The sequence below is a fragment of the Balaenoptera borealis genome (genome assembly GCF_965194805.1).
Source record: "Balaenoptera borealis genome assembly, chromosome: 19".
Taxonomy (NCBI): Eukaryota; Metazoa; Chordata; class Mammalia; order Artiodactyla; family Balaenopteridae; genus Balaenoptera; species Balaenoptera borealis.
In genome coordinates, this window is record NC_138878.1 from 54,414,845 (window position 1) to 54,433,914 (window position 19,070).

Genomic DNA, 19,070 nt, shown 5'->3' on the forward strand with positions numbered 1-19,070 from the left:
CAACCCCTCACTTTCGGTCTGTGTGTGTGTCTTTAGCTCTGAAATGAGTCTCTTGTAGGCAGCATATAGATGGGTCTTGTTTTTTATCCAATCAGCCACGCTGTCTTTTGATTGGAACATCTAGTTCATTGACATTTAAAGTAATTATTGATAGGTATGTACTTATTGCCATTTTATTACTTGTTTTCTGGTTGTTTTTGTCGTTCTCTGTTCATTTCTTCATTTTGTTTCTTCTCTTGTGATTTGATGATTTTCTTTAGTAGTATGCTTGTGTTTCTTTCTTTTTAGTTTTTGTGTATCTGTTGTAGGTTTTTGATTTGTGCTTACCATGGGGTTCATATATGTTGACCTATAACTATATCTACTTGTTTTAAACTGATAGTCATTTAAATTCAAACACATTCTAAAAGATCTACACTTTTTACTCCCCTAACCACATTTTGTATTTTTAAAAAAATATTTATTTATTTATTTGGTTGCACTGGGTCTTAGTTGTGGCTTGCGGGTTCCTTAGTTGTGGCTTGCCAGCTCCTCAGTTGCAGCAGGTGGGCTCCTTAGTTGCGGCAGGTGGGGGTCCTTACTGGAGGCTTGCCAGCTCCTTAGCTGTGGCACATGAGTTCCTTAGTTGTGGCATGAAAGCTCTTAGTTGCAGCATGCATGTGGGATCTTGTTCCCTGACCAGGGATCGAACCCAGGCCCCCTGCATTGGGAGTGCAGAGCCTTATCCACTGAGCCACCAGAGAAGTCCCCATTTTGTATTTTTAATGTCATATTTAACATCTCCAGGTTTATCTCTTAACTGTTTATTGTAGTTATATTTGCTTTTACAATTTTCAGTCTTTTAATCTTCATTTTGGCTTAGTTAAGTAGTTGATCCTCAGTCCTTACTATATATTTGCTTTTCCTAGTGGGATTTCCCCGTTCCTATAGATTCTTACTCCTTTTCCACTTAGAGAAGACCTTCTAACATTTCTCTTATGGTAGATTTAGTATTGATGAACTCTTACTTTTTGCTTTTCTGAGAAGTTCTTTATCTCTCCTTCGATTCTAAATGATAATCTTGCTGGGTAGAGTATACTAGTTGCAGGTTTTTCCCTTTCAGCACTTTGAATATGTTATGCCACTCCCTTTAGATCTGCAAAGCTTCTGCAGAAAAATTGGCTGCTAGCCTTATGTGGATTCCCTTATATATGACCCTTGTTTTTCTCTTGCTCCCTTCAGAATCCTGTCTTTATCTTTTTTGTTTGTTTGTTTGTTTGTTTTGGGCATGACCCGAGGCATGTGGGATCTTAGTTCCCTGATCAGTGATCGAACCCATGCCCCCTGCAGTGGAAGCACAGGGTCTTAACCACTGTATTGCCAGGGAAGTCCCTCTGTCTTTAACTTTTACCATTTTAATTTTATGTCTTTATGTGGGTCTGTTTGGGTTCATCTTGAGACCCTCTGTGTTTCCTTTACTTGGATATGTTTCTTCAGGTTTGGGAAATTTTCAGCCATAATTTCCTCAAATATATTTTCTTTCTTTTTTTTAAATTTTTATTTATTTATTTAAAAAATTTATTTATTTTATTTATTTATTTTCGGCTGTGTTGGGTCTTTGTTGCCACATGTGGGCTTTCTCTAATTGCGGCGAGCAGGGGCTACTCTTCCTTGTGGTGCACGGGCTTCTCATTGTGGTGGCTTCTCTTGCTGCAGAGCACAGGCTCTAGACATGCGGGCTTCAGTACTTGTGGCACGTGGGCTCAGTAGTTGTGGCTCACGGGCTCTAGAGCGCAGGCTCAGTAGTTGTGGCGCATGGGCCTAGTTGCTCCGTGGCATGTGGGATCTTCCTGGACAAGGGCTCGAACCCATGTCCCCTGCATTGGCAGGCAGATTCTTAACAACTGTGCCACCAGGGAAGCCCCTCAAATACATGTTCAATCCCCATCTCTCTCCCTTCTTCTGGGACCTGTATAATTCAAATGTTGGTATGCTTAATGTTATCCCAAAGATCACATAAATGGGGACTTCCCTGGTGGCGCAGTGGTTAAGAATCCGCCTGCCATTGCAGGGGACACGGGTTCGAGCCCTGGTCCGGGAAGATCCCACATGCCACAGAGCAACTAAGCCCATGCACCACAACTACTGAGCCTGCACTCTAGAGCCTGCGTGCCACAACTACTGAAGCCTGCATGCCACAACTACTGAAGCCTGCGTGCCTAAAGCCTGTGCTCCACAAGAGAAGCCACCGCGATGAGAAGCCTGCGCACCATAATGAAGAGTAGCCCCCTCTTGCTGCAACTAGAGAAAGCCTGTGCGCAGCAACAAAGACACAACGCAGCCATAAATAAATAAATAAATAAATATTTTTAAAAAACGATCACATAAAGGGTTATCATTTAAAAATTTTTCTTTTTCTTTTGCTGTGTGTGTTTTTTTTAAGCCTACAGCACCCAGTATTTCCAGGCAGTCTCTCATCCAAGTACTAACCAGGCCTGACCCTGCTTAGCTTTCTGAGATCAGGCACATTCAGGGTGGTATGGCTGTAGACACTTTTGCTGTTCTGATTGGGTGATTTTCATTAGTCTATCTTCCAGATCCCTTATGCATTCTTCTTTGTCATTTAGTCGCTATTTCTTCCTTCTAGTGTGTTTATTTCAGCTACTTAATTCTTCAATTCTGTTTTTTTTTAATATTTTCAGTTCCTTGTTAAAATTCTGTGTTCATCTATTCTTTTCCCTAATTCAGTTAACATTCTTATTTCCAGTGCTTTGAATTCTTTATCTGGTTAATTATTTCTGTTTCATTATTTTTTCAGGAGCTTTCTTTTGCTCTTTCAGTTGAGACCAATCCCTCTGAATTTTTCTTTCTTTTTTTTTTTTTTTTTTTTGGCTGTGCCACATGGCATGTCGGATCTTAGTTCCCTGACCAGGGATCTAACCCATGACCCCTGCAGTGGAAGCATGGAGTCTTAACCACTGGACTGCCAGGGAAGTCCCTCTGACTTTTCATTTTGCTTAACTTTCTCTGCCTCTATAAACTTAGATGAAAGTTACCTATTGCAGTCCTGAAGGGATGTTCTTATGTGGGAGTGTCCCTATACAGACTGCAGGTGCCCAATGCCTTTGGTGGGAGAGCTGGATTTCTTGTGGACACAATCACATCTTTCCTCAGGGTGTGCTGGCAGCTATCACTTTGGTAGGAGGTGGGGCTGGAGATGGAGGGGCTAGAGCTGGAGCTAGGAGTGAGGTGGGACTTCTCTGCTCAGTAGCTGTCACTGCTCTATTGGGGGCGGGGTCTGATTCCAAGTTGTTGGAGCAGAAGTCCTGAGGATCAGGCCCAAGCTGGCTGTTTTCTTTAGGTGTGTGCTTTCCCCTCTCCCAGCACCAGGCCCCTTGCCCCAGGTGGGGGGCGCTGAAGCAAGAGGGGGGGGGCCTGCATGGGCGCTCAGCCCATGTCAGCTATAGACAGAGGTCTGAGCTGTCTCCAATGTGCTGCCCAGGCAGACACCAGCAGTTGCTTCCCTTGCTCTGTTCAGATGCGGCCCTGAGTGCTGGCAAAGTTCATCTTACTCTTTCTAATGCATTCAAACTTTTTTTTTTCTACTGCTTCAACAGAGTGCTGGAATCTCTCCTCAGGAAACCTGGACTTCTAAAAGGCTCTCTCATCTGTGGGTGTCTGCTCAAATCAGCAGTCTCCAGGTTTACCTTAATTGCAGCCAAGAGGGACTAGGGCTGATTCACAGACTCCTGCTGGTTCAACAGCCCATACCAAGGACTGTCCACCTATTACTTGATACACAGGTGGTTGAGACTCCTCCCAGGTCCCTTGGTATATAGTGTTGGATCCCACAACACCCACAGAGGCAATTTGTGGATGTATGCCAAGTTTTAGTTGTTAAAAGGGGACGTGTGTGCAAAATTGATGGGCATCTTATGCCACCATGAGGCTGATGTTATTCTTCAGTGTTCAGATTTTTATGAAGGATCTATCCTATTTTTTAAGTTTTAGAAGCATAAGTTTCATGAGGTATTTTGCCTTCTTACACTTACAGTCTTTATTTTTCTTTAAGATGAATTATTCCTTGTTCAATAAGGAATAAATGTTAATCAAACTTTTCCTGTATTCACTTACATAGATGTCTTTTTTCCGTGATAATGTCTTTGATGTTGAGTAAGGTATAGATCACATTTAACAGTTTTTCCATAAATAACAAAGACTGAGAAGATAACAATGATGATGGCTAAACTAACCAAGTATTTATTATGTGATGGGCACAACTGTAGAATCCCCATAACCAGCCTCTGAAGTACACTAATTAGGCCCACATTACCATAAACACATCATATATGCATACAAAAGGATCTGGAAGAATAAGTAAGTTGGTTATTTTGGGGAAGTAACTAAGGTCGGGATGTTAGTCAAAGGGAAGTACAATTTTACCTATAATGTATAAATCAGTAAAAGCAGAAGAGAGCCACATATTATCTCTAAAATGAACAACAAATAAATAAAGCAGACACATTCAAAAGGGGCCAACAAGGTAACTCTTTATAATGGCAAAATTTTCAGTATTTGACAAAATGGGGGTTTGATAAAAACAGGTAAATACTTTTAAGCCAATGGAATAGTAACAATATATTCACAGACAAAGAATATTAAAGGCTGGTTATAGCATAATCACACTTTCTCTCAAAAGCAATGCCAGATGTAATCTTACAGGATTTGCTCCAAAAATTTGACAGTGACTGTCTATGACTGGTAAGATTACAGATAACTGGAGCTGTTTTTTTTTTAACTCATATCTACATTTTTATGGAGGAAAATTGTTCTGCAAAAAGAATAATATAAGTTTCTAAAAGGAAAATAAAACAATCTTCCCAAAGGTACATATCCATAAGATACTAAAGGATATGTAAAAGTAACAGTAACTTAACACAAACAGGGTGACACACAGATACACAGACAGATATGCAAATTTTAAAAACAAAGACTGACCTGATATTGAAGCTTTATATGTATAAAAATAAACTTACCATCAAACATGCAATAAAAATATATAAAAATAGATATGGTTATTAAATAAATGGTGTTAGTATGAGAAATGGGGGAGGGAGAAAAAGGGTAAATTAGACCCTCAATAATTTAAAATAATTTTAAAATGCATCAGTAATTCTGTATACTTCACAAAAAATTAAGAACATTAAAAAGAAAGTAGCAGGGTTAGCCCCCAAATAAATTTCGATGCTTAAAATAAATGCAATATACAATAAAAAGGTTTTTCAACTTATAATATTGACAAGTATGAATTTTCTGAAAGTAATGAAGGAATGAATTTAGATTAAAATATTCAAATATTTTATTCAGAGTGTTCATTTTCTGTATGAATTTTCTCAGACTGACTAACTGGTAAAGTATAAGTATATGTACCTTAGTTACATTTGTAGGGACTCTCACTAGTATGAATTCTCTTTATTGTATGGTTCCTTAACTACGTAATTCCAATTTATAGTTTCTCACAGAGCTTCTTACCAGCATGACTTTTCTTACGTTGCTGAATTTCTGAACCCCTCTCCAAAGCCTTCCCACAGCCCTTACATTCATAACGTTTCTCACCAGTATGTATTCTCTGATGTTGAGTACGGCTGGAGCCCGTACCAAAAGTCATCCCACATTCCTTACATTCATAGGGTTTCTGACCAGTGTGTATCCTCTGGTGCCGATTAAGGGCTGAACCACTACTAAAGGACTTTCTACATTCTTTACATTCATAGGGTTTTTCACCTGTGTGAATTAGCTGGTGTTGAATAAGTTTTGAGCCACTACCAAAAGCCTTCCCACATTCCTTACATTCATAGGGTTTCTCACCAGTATGAATTCTCTGATGTTGAGTGAGGTCTGAACCACTACTAAAGGCCTTCCCACATTCCTTACACTCATAGGGTTTCTCACCAGTGTGCATTCTTTGATGCTGAATAAGTTTTGAACCACTTCTAAAGGCTTTCTCACATTCCTTACACTCATAGGGTTTCTCACCAGTGTGAATTCTCTGATGTTGAGTGAGATCCGAGCCACTATTGAAAGCCTTCCCACATTCCTTACATACATAAGGTTTCTCACCGGTGTGAATTCTTTGATGTCGAGTAAGGGCTGATCCAAAACTAAAAGCCTTCCCACATTTGTTACATATATATGGTTTCTCACCAGTATGAATTCTTTGATGCCGCGTAAGAGCTGAACCACTACTAAAGGCCATTCCACATGCTTTACATTCATAAGGTTTCTCACCAGTATGAATTCTTCGATGCTGAGTAAGGTTTGAACCACTGCCAAAGGCTTTCCCACAATCCTTACATTCATAAGGTTTCTCACCTGTGTGAATTCTGTGATGCCGAGTAAGGGCTGATTCAAAACTAAAGGACTTCCCACATTCCTTACACTCATAAGGCTTTTCACCACTGTGAATTATCTGATGTCGAATAAGGCCTGATCCAAAACTAAAGGCTTTCCCGCATTCCTTACATTCATATGGTTTCTCACCAGTGTGAATTCGCTGATGGTGAGTAAGGTTTGAGCCACTACCAAAGGCCTTCCCACATTCATTACATTCATAAGGTTTTTCACCAGTATGAATTCTTTGATGGTAAGCAAGGTTTGCACCACTACCAAAGGCCTTGCCACATTCTTTACATTCATAAGGTTTCTCACCAGTATGAATTCGCTGATGTCGAATAAGGACTGATACAAAACTAAAATCCTTCCCACATTCCTTACATTCAAGGAGTTTCTCATCAGTATGAATTCTCTGATGCTGGGTATTGAAAGTGGGTATGTCTTCAGGAGTAAATATCATTTGACTGAAATGTCCTTCCTGAGATTCCTGTTTTCTCTCAAACTGGCTTTTACATTCCCAATCACCTCTGAAACTTGAACACTCAATGCTGTTTTTTATAAGTCTTTCCATTATCTCCCATCAGGATGATTCTATTCCATAAATATCCTTTTTCAGAAATAATTCTTGGTCTCAACCTTGATTCACAGTCTGAAAGAAAATATAAAAACATTCACTTTTTTTGTGTTCTGGGAGAAATGAAACTTTTATAATAGATAGGAAAAGACTTAACTGAAACTCATTTTCATATAGAGTGGCTTATACAGTTCTCATATATGATTGGGCATTTTGACAAACAGATAAGGAAACAGAATGAGAAGAAACACTAGAAGGTGAAGGAGTTATTTAGGAAAAGAGATTAAGTCAATTGTTCCTACATAGTGATTTAGATAAAAATACCCTAAAGACATGGGGAGCTCAATAAATATAAAGATGTCCAGGCCCCAACTCAATTTTGTTAACTAGTGTCATATACATTTAAAAATGAGTATAATTATCATTTAACCCATTTCTTAGGGTTGTTTGGAGCTCTAAGTAACTACACCAGGAAGGAAAAATCTAGGCTAGATGGTCATAAATTGCATATAATCTGATGGAGATAGAAGAGAAAGTTACTTCAGATGTAGCAGTATCTTGATGAAAGATTAATGAACTGAGTAAGTCTGGAATGAGCAATAGAGAGTGAAGATTCTGTTGTGGTTAGAATATAGTTTGTTTATGCCGTTTGGTAAAATCCGAAGTCTTGAGGCTAACCTTGGGAGAACCTTGGGAGAACAAAAAAGGGGACTTAGCAAAGGCCAAAAGCAGAGTAATTGAGAATGTAGTTTTAAAATCAGAGAAAAGGGGCAAGAAGATAGGAGGTAATGTGATACTTCTGGAAAATTACAAGGAGGATGCAGATAGATGAGTACTCTGAACCCTAGCTCTGATGATTATTGAAATAATTCTGAAATCACATTAATGTATTGATATTTACACAGTTGTGTAAAGTAACGCCACAGTTTTGGAAGACTTATATGCCATAAAAGTGACCAGGAAAATAAAAGGATTCAGAGACATCAATTAAGACCCTGAAAAAATAAATAACGCAAGCCACAAAAGGTGAAAACATTTCAGCTCCATTCTCTTCCTACAATACTCAAACAGCAAGCTTGTTTAGACTCGGCCTAAATATGTCTTGAAATTGTTCTTTCCATCCCCACTGTCAGTAGATAATTCTAGCCAAAATTATCTTTTACTTGGATATGAAAGCTGTATTTTATCTAGCTGCTTGCATTTCCAGTTTTGCACCCTTAACAGCCAGAGTGATATTCAGTCTGGCACTGTTCTGCTCAGAATGCTTCAATGGTTTCCCACTGTCCCTCGGATAAGACCCACACTCCTTAACTTGGTCTTTAAAATTCCTCAGAGACCTGCCTACTGCCTGCCTCTTCAAGATGATACCTCTCTCCTATCAGCAATAAGCCCTAGTTACACTGGCCTTACTTTGTTCTTCAAATGCACTAAACTGTAACATGCCCCTACCCAACAATTTAATCTGCTTGAAATAGTCTTCCATACCTCCCTTCCCACTGCCCCCACTCTTCACCTGCAAGTTCCTGGTCATTGTTCAAATCTCTGCTAACTGGCATACCCTAATAAAGATCTTTTCTGAATACTCAGTCTTAATTTTGCACATCTCGCCATTATTTCTCAAAGCACTTTTTTACTTTTCTTTTTTTCTTCCTTTCTTTGTGTTTAGTGTTTGGTAATGAATGATTACACATTTATCCCCTACAGTTGCAAATTTCCTATATTTTTTAAAGCCTTTATTGAATTTGTTACAATATTGCTTCTGTTTTAGTATTGGTTTTTTGGCCCCAAGGCACGTGGGATCTTAACTCCCCGACCAGGGATCAAACACACACCCCCTGCATGGGAAGGCGAAGTCTTAACCACTGGACCGCCTGGAAGTCCCCAGCAAATTTCATATTTTTTTGAGTGTTTGCTTAATGTCTGTCTGCTACCATAGAGCCAAGATTGAGGAAAGCAAGGGTAATGTCTGTTACTTTAGTCAGATTGAACCCTGGCACACACAAAAAGATCAAAATACATTTACTGAATGGCTAATATAATAAGTTAGTCTCAAAATTCATTATTCTTAAAAATAAACTTCTAAAAACAATATTTCTCTAGAAAAGGATATACTTTCTCTCAAACAGTGAAAGTGAATCACATGTGGTTATTCCTGTCCTTTAAAAAAATCTCATTAAAAGGAATGAACTGGCTTTTTAACAAAAGGAACCCACAAAGTCAAAGAAAGTTGAAGAGGAAATAGCAGCAACAAAACTTTTGAAGCTGGAAAGCGTGAAGAGAAATGACGAACAACTTAACAAAGAAAGACGAAACCTAACCCAAAAGTAAGGAAAACCCGGAAGGGGATGATTTATGCTGCAAACCCCAGAAAGGCTTAAGAAATGGGAGCATTACATACTTAAGAAGGTCTACTAACTGGCATACAAAAGTTAAATCAGCTTCTCAGTGTCCACTCTATAATACTGATACAAATATCATCATTTGAGGAAATCCTGTAACATAAAATAGATAAAACAAAGCCCAAAGGAACTTAGACGAGAAACCACATAGGAAAACAAAATTCCAGAAGCCACCACTAATATCTTCAAAGGGATATGAGAAGCCATTTCACATGATAGAAGAATAGGATAACATAAAAGGAATAAGAGGCAAAAAAGAATACTTAGAAAATGAAAATATAAAGTGGGAATTAAAACATATCATTAGAAGAGTTAAAAGATAAATGAAAAATCTCTTTAAAAAGTACAAAAATATGGAAGTAGAAAACAGGAAGTGTATAACACAGGGAACTATATTCAATATCCTGTAATAACCTATAATGGAAAATAATCTGAAATATATACATATGTGTATATATATATATATAACTGAATCACTTTTCTGTACACCTGAAACTATCACAATATTGTAAATCAACTATACTTCAGTTAAGAAAAAAACAGAAAATAGGAAAGACATTGGAAGGTCATGCAAGCCAGGTCAACATCTAATGGGAGGAGATCATTCTTGAAAGTGTGCTAAGCATCTGCCAAGTATCAGGCAGGATGTTAGAAGGAATGAAGGAATCTGAAAATTGCCATTTTGAAATCACCAATCTAATAATTGATTCAGGCAAGGATCCTCAATGGATTCTAAAATCAGAAAGTGAATGGTCAAGATAAGGGATATTCACTTACTCTCTTAGCATCGATCCACATATGATTTACTAACTAAAAAGGGAAACATGTACCTTTATACTGGAAAGGTTTGGTACTCAGTACCTTTAACCTTAAACGATGAAACTTGGTATCATCAACAGTGGAACAACCTGACACTCTGCCTTCTGATGTAATGCAATAGAATACATCGTACCACCTTTGTCAAAATAGGTAAGCCGAATCTAAGCCTCCTATTTCCATAAGAAAACCATCAGACAAATGAAGGTTGTGAGACATTCTATAAGGCAACTGTCTTGAATTCAGTGTCATATAAAACAAACAAAAATGAGAGGCTGTTCTAGATTAAAAGAGACCAATGAAGCCCAACAACCAAAATAATACATGAATCCTGATTGGATCTGAGATCAAGCAAAGGACCAAGTAAATAAACAAAAACATAACATCAGCTAAAAAAAGACATTTGGGGGAACCACTGGAGAGATTTGAACATGAAATGTTTGAGGTGGTACTAGCGAGTTTATATTAATTTTCATAGATTTGATATGTCATTGTTATTGTTTGGAAAATGTCCTTATACTTAGGAGATGCATGCTAAAAGTATTAAGGGTAAAATGTCAGGATGTCCCCAACTTATTTTCAAATGATTCAGGGGAAAAAAATGCACACGCACGCACACACACGTGTGTGTGTGTATTTAGAAAAATAAAGCAAATGTGGTAAGATGTTAACAATTGGTGATTTTAGCTGATGGCTATATGGGGCAAATAACTGAATATTCTTTCAAATTTTCTGTATGTTGGAAAATTTTCAAAGAAAACAGAAATCAGAAACAGATTGTTTTTAAAAGTAGCATTTAAGAAGATTTTCCAGAACTGAAGGACACAAATCTCCACAATAAATGGGCTCGCTTGATACCTAGTATAAAGAATAAAAATTATTCACACTAAGATATAATTTCATTAGGTTCCAGGACAGTAGGAACAAAGAAAATACCCTAAAAGAATCCAAACAGTAAAAAAACAGTGCATATATAAAAGACTAGGAATGAAAATAGCTTTGGAGTTCCCAAAAATATTCTAAGCCAGAAGTCCTAAGTTAAAATTTCTGAGAGAAAATAATAATTAGAATCCCATGCCCTGCCAAAGAACCAATGCACTGGTTCAAACAGCCCTTTCAGATATGCTAGAACTCACAACAAATTTAACACATTTATCTCTTCTTACATGCCATCTACATCAAAAACCCATTTTGATATCTGGAGTTTTCTTGGAGTAAACCAAGAAACAGGAAGGAAATAAATAGGAATTCATAGTCTTGCCATGATTTCCATGTGAAAGGTAGAGACTTGATTGGGAAAGAATGAGATCCTTAAATATGGAACTGGGACATCTGGTTGGGACCCAGATGAAACTGACAATCTTGAACCTCCAACTTACTTTGGGCCTCTCTTACCAGTGGAAGAAGCTTGCAATCCAGTGTCTGGGAGACTAGCTTTCCTCTGACTGAAAACCCTATAATAACATCACCTGGAGCAGTACCTGAAAAGGCATGCTAATTCTCCTCATGACCCACCAGAACCATTCTGTTGCCACTAGACCTGTAACAAGGGTCCAACCTCAGCATGTTCCAGAGGAACAAGTAGATATTATGAGCCAGGAGGAAATAACTTACTATTAGTTTGCAAGGGCTGCCAAACCAAAATACCACAGACTGGGTGATATAAACAACAGAAACTTATTTGCTCACAGTTCTGGAGATTAGAAGTCCAAGATCAAGGTGTCAGCAGGTTTGGTTTCTTTTGAGTCCTCTCTCCTTGGCTTGCAGATGGTTACTTTCTCACTGTGTTCTCACATGGTCTTTCCTCTGTGTGAGCATCCCTGGTGTCTCTTTGTGTGTCTAAATTTCCTCTCATATAAGGATACCAGTCAGATTGGTTTAGGATCCACCCTAACAGCCTCGTTTTAATCATCTCTTTTAAAACCCTGTCTCCAAATATAGTCACATTGTAAAGTACTGGGGGGTTAGAGCCTCAATATATGAATTTGGTGGGGGACACAATTCAGTGCACAATATTCACTAAAACAAAGGTTATGGGAGCACAGTGACACTACTCTATCTTTTTGTATAGTTTTAACGTTTGGAACCATGTTCATAAAGTCAAATAAACAAGAATATTGGCACAATATTCACTAAAACAAAGGTTATGGGAGCACAGTGACACTACTCTATCTTTTTGTATAGTTTTAACGTTTGGAACCATGTTCATAAAATCAAATGAACAAGAATGGATTAATATTAATTAAAAAATCAAACAGAATACAAAGGGAATAAATGAACCTAAAAGTATTTGAAATGAATAACATAACCACAATGAAGGAGCAGATTAAAAACTGAATCCAAGGGGCTTCCCTGGTGGTGCAGTGGTTAAGAATCCACCTGCCAATGCAGGGACACGGGTTCGAGCTCTGGCCCGGGAAGATCCCACATGCCGCGGAGCAACTAAGCCCATGCGCTACAACTACTGAAGCCCGCACGCCTAGAGCCTGTGCTCTGCAACAAGAGAAGCCACAGCAAGGAGAAGCCCGTGCACCGCAACGAAGAGTAGCCCCCACTCACCACAGCTAGAGAAAGCCCGTGCGCAGCAACGAAGACCCAAGGTAGCCAAAAATAAATAAAATTAAATCTTTAAAAAAAAAAAAAAGACTAAAAAGAGACATGATAACTAAATTCAATGTGTGATCCTAGACTGTATCCTGGATAGCAAGTCAGGGAGAGAGGGTGTGATGTAAGTAGGATGAATTGGTACAAAGAATATTATTGAGACTAGCAAAAAATTTTGTATATGGACTGTTACATAACAGTATTGCACTGTTGTTTAAATTTCTTATTTTAGTGACTGTACTGTGGCTATGTAAGAGAATACTCTTGTTCTTAGGAAATAACACACTGAAGTGTTTAAGGGTAAAGAGGCAAATGTCTGCAACTTATTCTTAAATGGTTCAGATAAAATGTATGTATTGTGTATGTGTGTGTGTCCTCACATGCATATATAGAGACACAGAACAATTGCAAGTGCACACAGGAATGATAATACAAATGGGACAAAATGTAAACAATTGGTGAATCTGAGCAAAGAGTACCCAAGAATACTTGGTACTATTCTTGTAACTTTCCTGCAAGTTTGAAACTTAATCAAAATTTAAAAGTTACCCAAAACAAGACATATTCCTAAATAATTCTCATGTTAAATATGAAACTAAATAGAAATATAAAATACCTAGAAATGAAGTGAAAAGGAGATCAATACATGTAAAAAACCTGGACACAGGAAAGAAAATTACCCCCCAAAAAGAAAATTTAATAACATTAAACTCCTTTTAAAAAATAAAACTGATTTGAATTCAATACTGAAACAAAAGAATCTCAAAAAAAGCAGAAAAAAAATTAATGAAGATTTAAAATATGTAAGATTCACAAAAGTCAAACCTTGCTTTTGAAAAAATATGAAGACTGCTGATTAAACACATATGTATACCATCTCCTTTAGGTTTTATCCCAAAACACCACTAAAATGACCAAACGGTGATATTTTCCTATTGTTAATTGCTGGTAAGGGCACAGGTATGACAGATACTACTGACTGCCCCCCTCAAAATCATCCCTCCCCTACTTCCTTGCTACAAGAATTTTTTTTCCATAGTTTTTTTTCATTAGCTCCAGAAAATGAATCGTGATTTGCCTAGGCCAGTGGTTCTGAATTGATTGCCATTAGAATCAATTAGGTAGCTTTTTAAAAAATTCTAAAGCTTGAACCCCACTCCAGACCAATTAACTCTTAATGTTTTTCTTGTCATCTTGTAAGACTTTAAGTCATTAATTCTCAACTGTGGCAGCACACTAGAATTACCTGGTGATCTTTTAAAAATGATGATGTCCAGGTTATATCCCAGACCAATTAAATCAGAATCGCTGGGAGTGGGACCCAGACATCAGTAACATCATTAAGGTTAAGAATAACCAGCTTAAATTAAATGAAATAATTAACTCTCTGTTCTGTTTGTTGCAGTTGTGTTTTTCTGCCTTATGCAGCCAAAAGTAACCTAACGGCAGTGGAAACACAGGTTCTAGCAGAGTGAGCTGGGTGTACTGGAAGTGTTTACTGAAGTTTAGAATATGTGTACTCTATTATCTCCATGATTTCATATTATAAAATATGGCCTTACATGAAGCAATTAAAATGAGCTCTATACTTAAGTGAACAATTCTCCACACAGAATAAAAAGCACAAACAGTAACAATAACTACAGAGTGACTACTAACTGACACTAAGTAAATGGGCAGGTCCTCTTTTAAGTGTTTTATGTAAACCAACTCAATCCTTGGACCCACTCTGTAATTCAGTTACTTTCCACATTTTGCAGGATACACTTATAATCCTTTTTATATAGAAATATTTTTAAGTGACAAAACAGTACCACATACACATTTACATGTGTATGCATGTAAAAGGATATTTAAAAAGGATAAATAATTAACTGAAAACAGTGGCTACCTTTGGGTACTTTGGGTAGATACCTTGGACTGGGGATTGTAGTTACATCAAACCTGAACCCCTTCATAACATACAAATTATTTTTATAACAAAATTATAATTATTAACTATGTATAATTTAACTAAAAAAAAAATTTAAAAAGGAAAGCACTAGCATTCGGCCTAAGGAGATGCTCATTGTTTATAACGGCAATAATTTGTAAGCAAACCATGTTCAAAAAAGGGGGCTTGGTAAAATGGTAACATGATAAGGCCATTGCAACTCATGGTAAAGATAAATGTGTAAAGACATGGACAGTTGTTCACAATGTATTGATATTTTGGCATGATAAAGACGGGTTACAGGTCAGTAGCCATAGTATGATCACATTTAGAAATGAATTATCAGTATTGACAGCAGTTGTCTTTGACAGGATTACAGATAACTTTTGTTACTTATTTGTGCTTCTCTGTGTTTTACAAATTTGTTGTAATAAATAATTTTTTTGTAATGAAAGAAATAGAGAATACAGCTATCTTCAGAAAAGTGACATATTTGACCAAGTATTCAAAGATTTTAAAAAAGAAATGATCTAAACATGGCACAGATACAAGCACAGAGACATAAAATTTAAAAATTCAAATACATAATACAAACTATTTAAATAACATAACAACAGGTAGGCAATGCACAATGGAATACTAGTCAGCCATGAAAAATAATGAAATCTTGTCATTTGCAACCATGTGGATGGACCATGAGGGTATTACGTTAAGTGAAGTAAGACAGACAGAGAAAGAAAAATACCCTATGATCTCACTTATATGTGGAATTTAAACAAATAAGCAAACAAAAACCAAGCTCATAGATACAGAGAACAGATTGTTAGTTGCCAGAGACAGGGGGTGAGGGGGTGGGGTTGGGTGAAATGGGTAAAAGGGGTCAAAAGGTACAAACTTCCAGTTATAAAATAAATAAAGCTTGGGGACATAATGTACGGCATGGTGTAGAGTTAATAATACTGAATTGCATTTTAAAGTTGCTAAGAGAGTAAATCTTAAAATTCATAAGAAAAAAATTGTAACTATGTATGGTGATGGATGTTAACTAGACTTACTGTAGTGATCATTTTGCAATACAGTTGACCCTTGAACAACATGGGTTTGAACTGAGTAGTTTTACTTATAAGCAGATTTATTTCAGTAGTAAATACTATGGTACTACAGGATCTGTGGTTGGTTAAATCCGAGAATGCAGATACAGAGGAACTATGGATGTGGAGGACCGACTATAAGTGATATGAAGATTTTTGATTGTGCAGAGTCAGCACTCCTAACCTCCACATTAAGGGTCAACTGTATGTACAAATACTGAATCATTACATTGTACACCTGAAACAAATATAATGTTATATGTCGATTATACCTCAGCAATTAAAAAAAAAAAAAGATCTTTTGGGACCCACCAAAAGACTTTTTAGGCAACCACTTTATACCATAATTGATTTAGAGGTCCCAAGAATGGGAAATAAAGGAGAGGAGAGCTAACATTTATTGAATTTCTGATGTGTACCAAATGTTCTACATATCTTATTTCACTCTCAACAACATTGAGAATGAGAACCTCTTGTTTACAGGTTAAACAGCTCGTAGGTGGTGTAGCTGAGACCAGATGTCACATTTGATACTAGAATCCCTAATTTTTATACCATGTTACAGAGACTAGTAGTGTAGGTAAAATAACCTGAGGGATGATTTGTTTCTTTATTTTCTGAGGGAGCCAATATTTAAACTAAAGTGTTAGTGAGAATAGATGGCAAAGAGGCAGAGGCAGAAACTGCCTGATGGAGGATAGTGTGGGGGAGGGGGTTGAGGGGGCTGGGGAAGAGAAGTGGAAAGAGTAGTTAAAAAAGAAATATAATATAGGGAGAACAGCAAAAGGTACCATACAAAACTGACTTGATTAGACAAGAATGTTATTAAAATAAAAATATTAGACAATAAATATCTACATCTGTATGTAAGTCTATATCTCGTTTTTATATCCCCTGCTTCCAAAAATGTATTTGAGGAGGCTAAGAATAAAGAAAAAATTTTAAATCATACACAAAGGTCATACATCATAGGTATTCAATGTCAAAAACCCAGGCTAAGATTATTACTACAATTGATCATTTCTGAAGTGCTCAAATTCCTGGCAGTCAATGCAAAAGGGAAATACTATATACGATGGATTAAATTATTCCTATTTGCCAAGGACTATTTTTTTTTTTTTTCTGGCAGCGCCTTGTGGTATGTGGGATCTTACTTCCTTGACCAGGGATCGAACCTGTGCCCCCTGCATCGGGAGCTCGGAGTCTTAACCACTGGACCACCAGGGAAGTCCCTGCCAAAGACTATTTACAGGAGATAATGAAGACCTTGATGAGAAACATGCAGAAAATGTAATATCAATTGAGAGATTCATGTTATTAGAAGATTTCCCAAATTTCTACTCACATAATTATAGGCACAATGCAATTCAATCAAAATCCCAAAAGATGTTTGAGTGGAACCAAACTATTTCAAAAATGTATATGGAATGCAAAGAAATACAAACAGCCAAGACATTCTTGAGGAACAAGAAGGTAAGAGGACTTGCTCCAAATATTATAAAGTCACAGTGAATAAGATAGCAGAGTATTGCTGCAAGGGGAGACAAACAGAGCAATGGAACAAAACATAAAGTCCAGAAACAGATGTAGCCATAATGGTCACTTGATTTTTGACTACAATGGCACTGCAGCTCAGTGTAGAAAAGATGAACTTTTCAATAAATGATACTGGAGCAACTGGATACTCACATGGGGGATAAAATGAAATTGAATCCCTACCCTACACAAATCAATTCCAGGTAGTGTAAAAACATACATGTTAAAGCTAAAAACTAGGAAGCTTTTAGAAGAGAACACAAGAAAATGTTCATTACCTTGAGGTAGCAGAAAATTTCTTAAACAAGCACTAACTATTGAAAAAGATTTCATCACATTGAAATCCAAAACCTCTATTCACCCGAAGACACCAGAGTGAAAAACCAAGTCAGAGTAGAAGAAAATATTTGTCACATGTGCAACTGACAGTAAACTAAAATACAGAAGATACATATTATGTATATAGATTTTATATATATATTCAACTGCTATAAATCAGTTAGAGAAAAACAACCCAGTTAAAAATTGGCAAAATATTTGAACAAGCATTTCACAAAACAGGATATCCAGGCGGGCAAGAATTAGTGTTCAATTTCATTGATAATACAGGCATATCAATTAAATGTGATAACACTAGATATCTACCAAATTGGCAAAAATTTTAAAGTGTGACGATGCCAAGAGCTGGCATGACTGTGAAACAAAAGGAGCCTTTTTAAACTGCTGATTCAAGTAAAAAACTTGCATAGTATATTTAGAGAACAGTCCAGCACTGTCTAGTAAAATTGAAGATGCGCAAACCCTATCCCTCAACAATTTTATTACAATTTTAGTATATATATTAAAGAAATACAAGCACATGTGTACCAAAATATGTGCACAAAACATTTGTAGTCACATTGCTTATAGCAGCCAAAAACTAGAAGCAAGTCAAATGTCCATGAAGAGTAGAATAGATAAGTAGTAAATTGATACTATTATACAAGATAGTATATAGAGAGCAATGGAAAAAAATGAACTGTAGTTATAGGAAATATGAATGAAGCTCACAAACGTTTTTCATGAAAAAAGACACAAAAGAATGTCTATTCATACAAAGATAGAAAACAGACAAAAACTAAATCTATGTGGTTTTGGAATTCATATCAAAGCTCTAATGAAAGACAAAGAAATGATCACAGTGGTTATCACCAGAAGAGCATAATTGTTTGTGATTGTGGAGGGGTACATCAGAGGCTGCTTTAGAGATGGCTGTATTCTTTTTCTTGACCTGGGTATTCCTTACATCGGTCTTTATAATTATTTGCACAAATGGGTGTTAAATGCCATTTCTGTATCTAATTTGAAAGAAAAAAAAAGACATAGGCATTCAAATAAATATGCACCTCTAAAAATGTTTCCAATATTAAATTATGTGGGGAAATACTTAAATATAATTTTATGTGAAAATGTAGGCTATAAAACGGTAAATGCTGAATAAAATCAATTTTTAAATATCACACTTTATATATGTACATAAAACATACTGGGAAGAAATTATCAAAAAGTTAGCATTGGTTTTAACTGGGAATTTAAATTTTCTTCATTAGGAATTGCTGTACTTTTGAAATTATTTAAGATAATTTCACTTTTATAATAAAAAATATATATATTTTTAAGAGTGCATAAAGAAAAATTAAGACATTTGTCAAATTAGGAAGAGAAAGTCACGTGTGTGGGTTGGGGTTTGGAGCAAATCACATTTC

General features: G+C 36.6%; 2 protein-coding genes across 11 annotated transcripts in view; one reads left to right on the forward strand and one right to left on the reverse strand.

Moving 5' to 3' along the window:
- Window positions 1-19,070, forward strand: part of ZNF790 (zinc finger protein 790) — a 95,077-nt gene that overhangs the window by 43,708 nt on the left and 32,299 nt on the right. The window lies entirely within an intron of this gene.
- ZNF345 (zinc finger protein 345) overlaps window positions 1-19,070 on the reverse strand; it is a 50,889-nt gene that overhangs the window by 30,228 nt on the left and 1,591 nt on the right. For 2 of the 8 annotated variants that reach the window (XM_082367387.1, XM_082367385.1), the window contains exons 3-4: window positions 11,851-18,662; window positions 4,216-7,021 (exon numbers count right to left, since the gene is read on the reverse strand). The exons of 4 other annotated variants lie outside the window; for them this stretch is intronic. In XM_082367387.1, the coding sequence (XP_082223513.1) occupies window positions 5,486-6,943 (1,458 nt within the window). In that variant the 5' untranslated portion in view covers window positions 6,944-7,021; window positions 11,851-18,662 and the 3' untranslated portion in view covers window positions 4,216-5,485. Of the gene's footprint in view, window positions 1-4,215; window positions 7,022-11,850; window positions 18,663-19,070 lie in introns of those variants that run through there. 2 more of the 8 variants (XM_082367388.1, XM_082367386.1) reach the window with 1 other exon arrangement.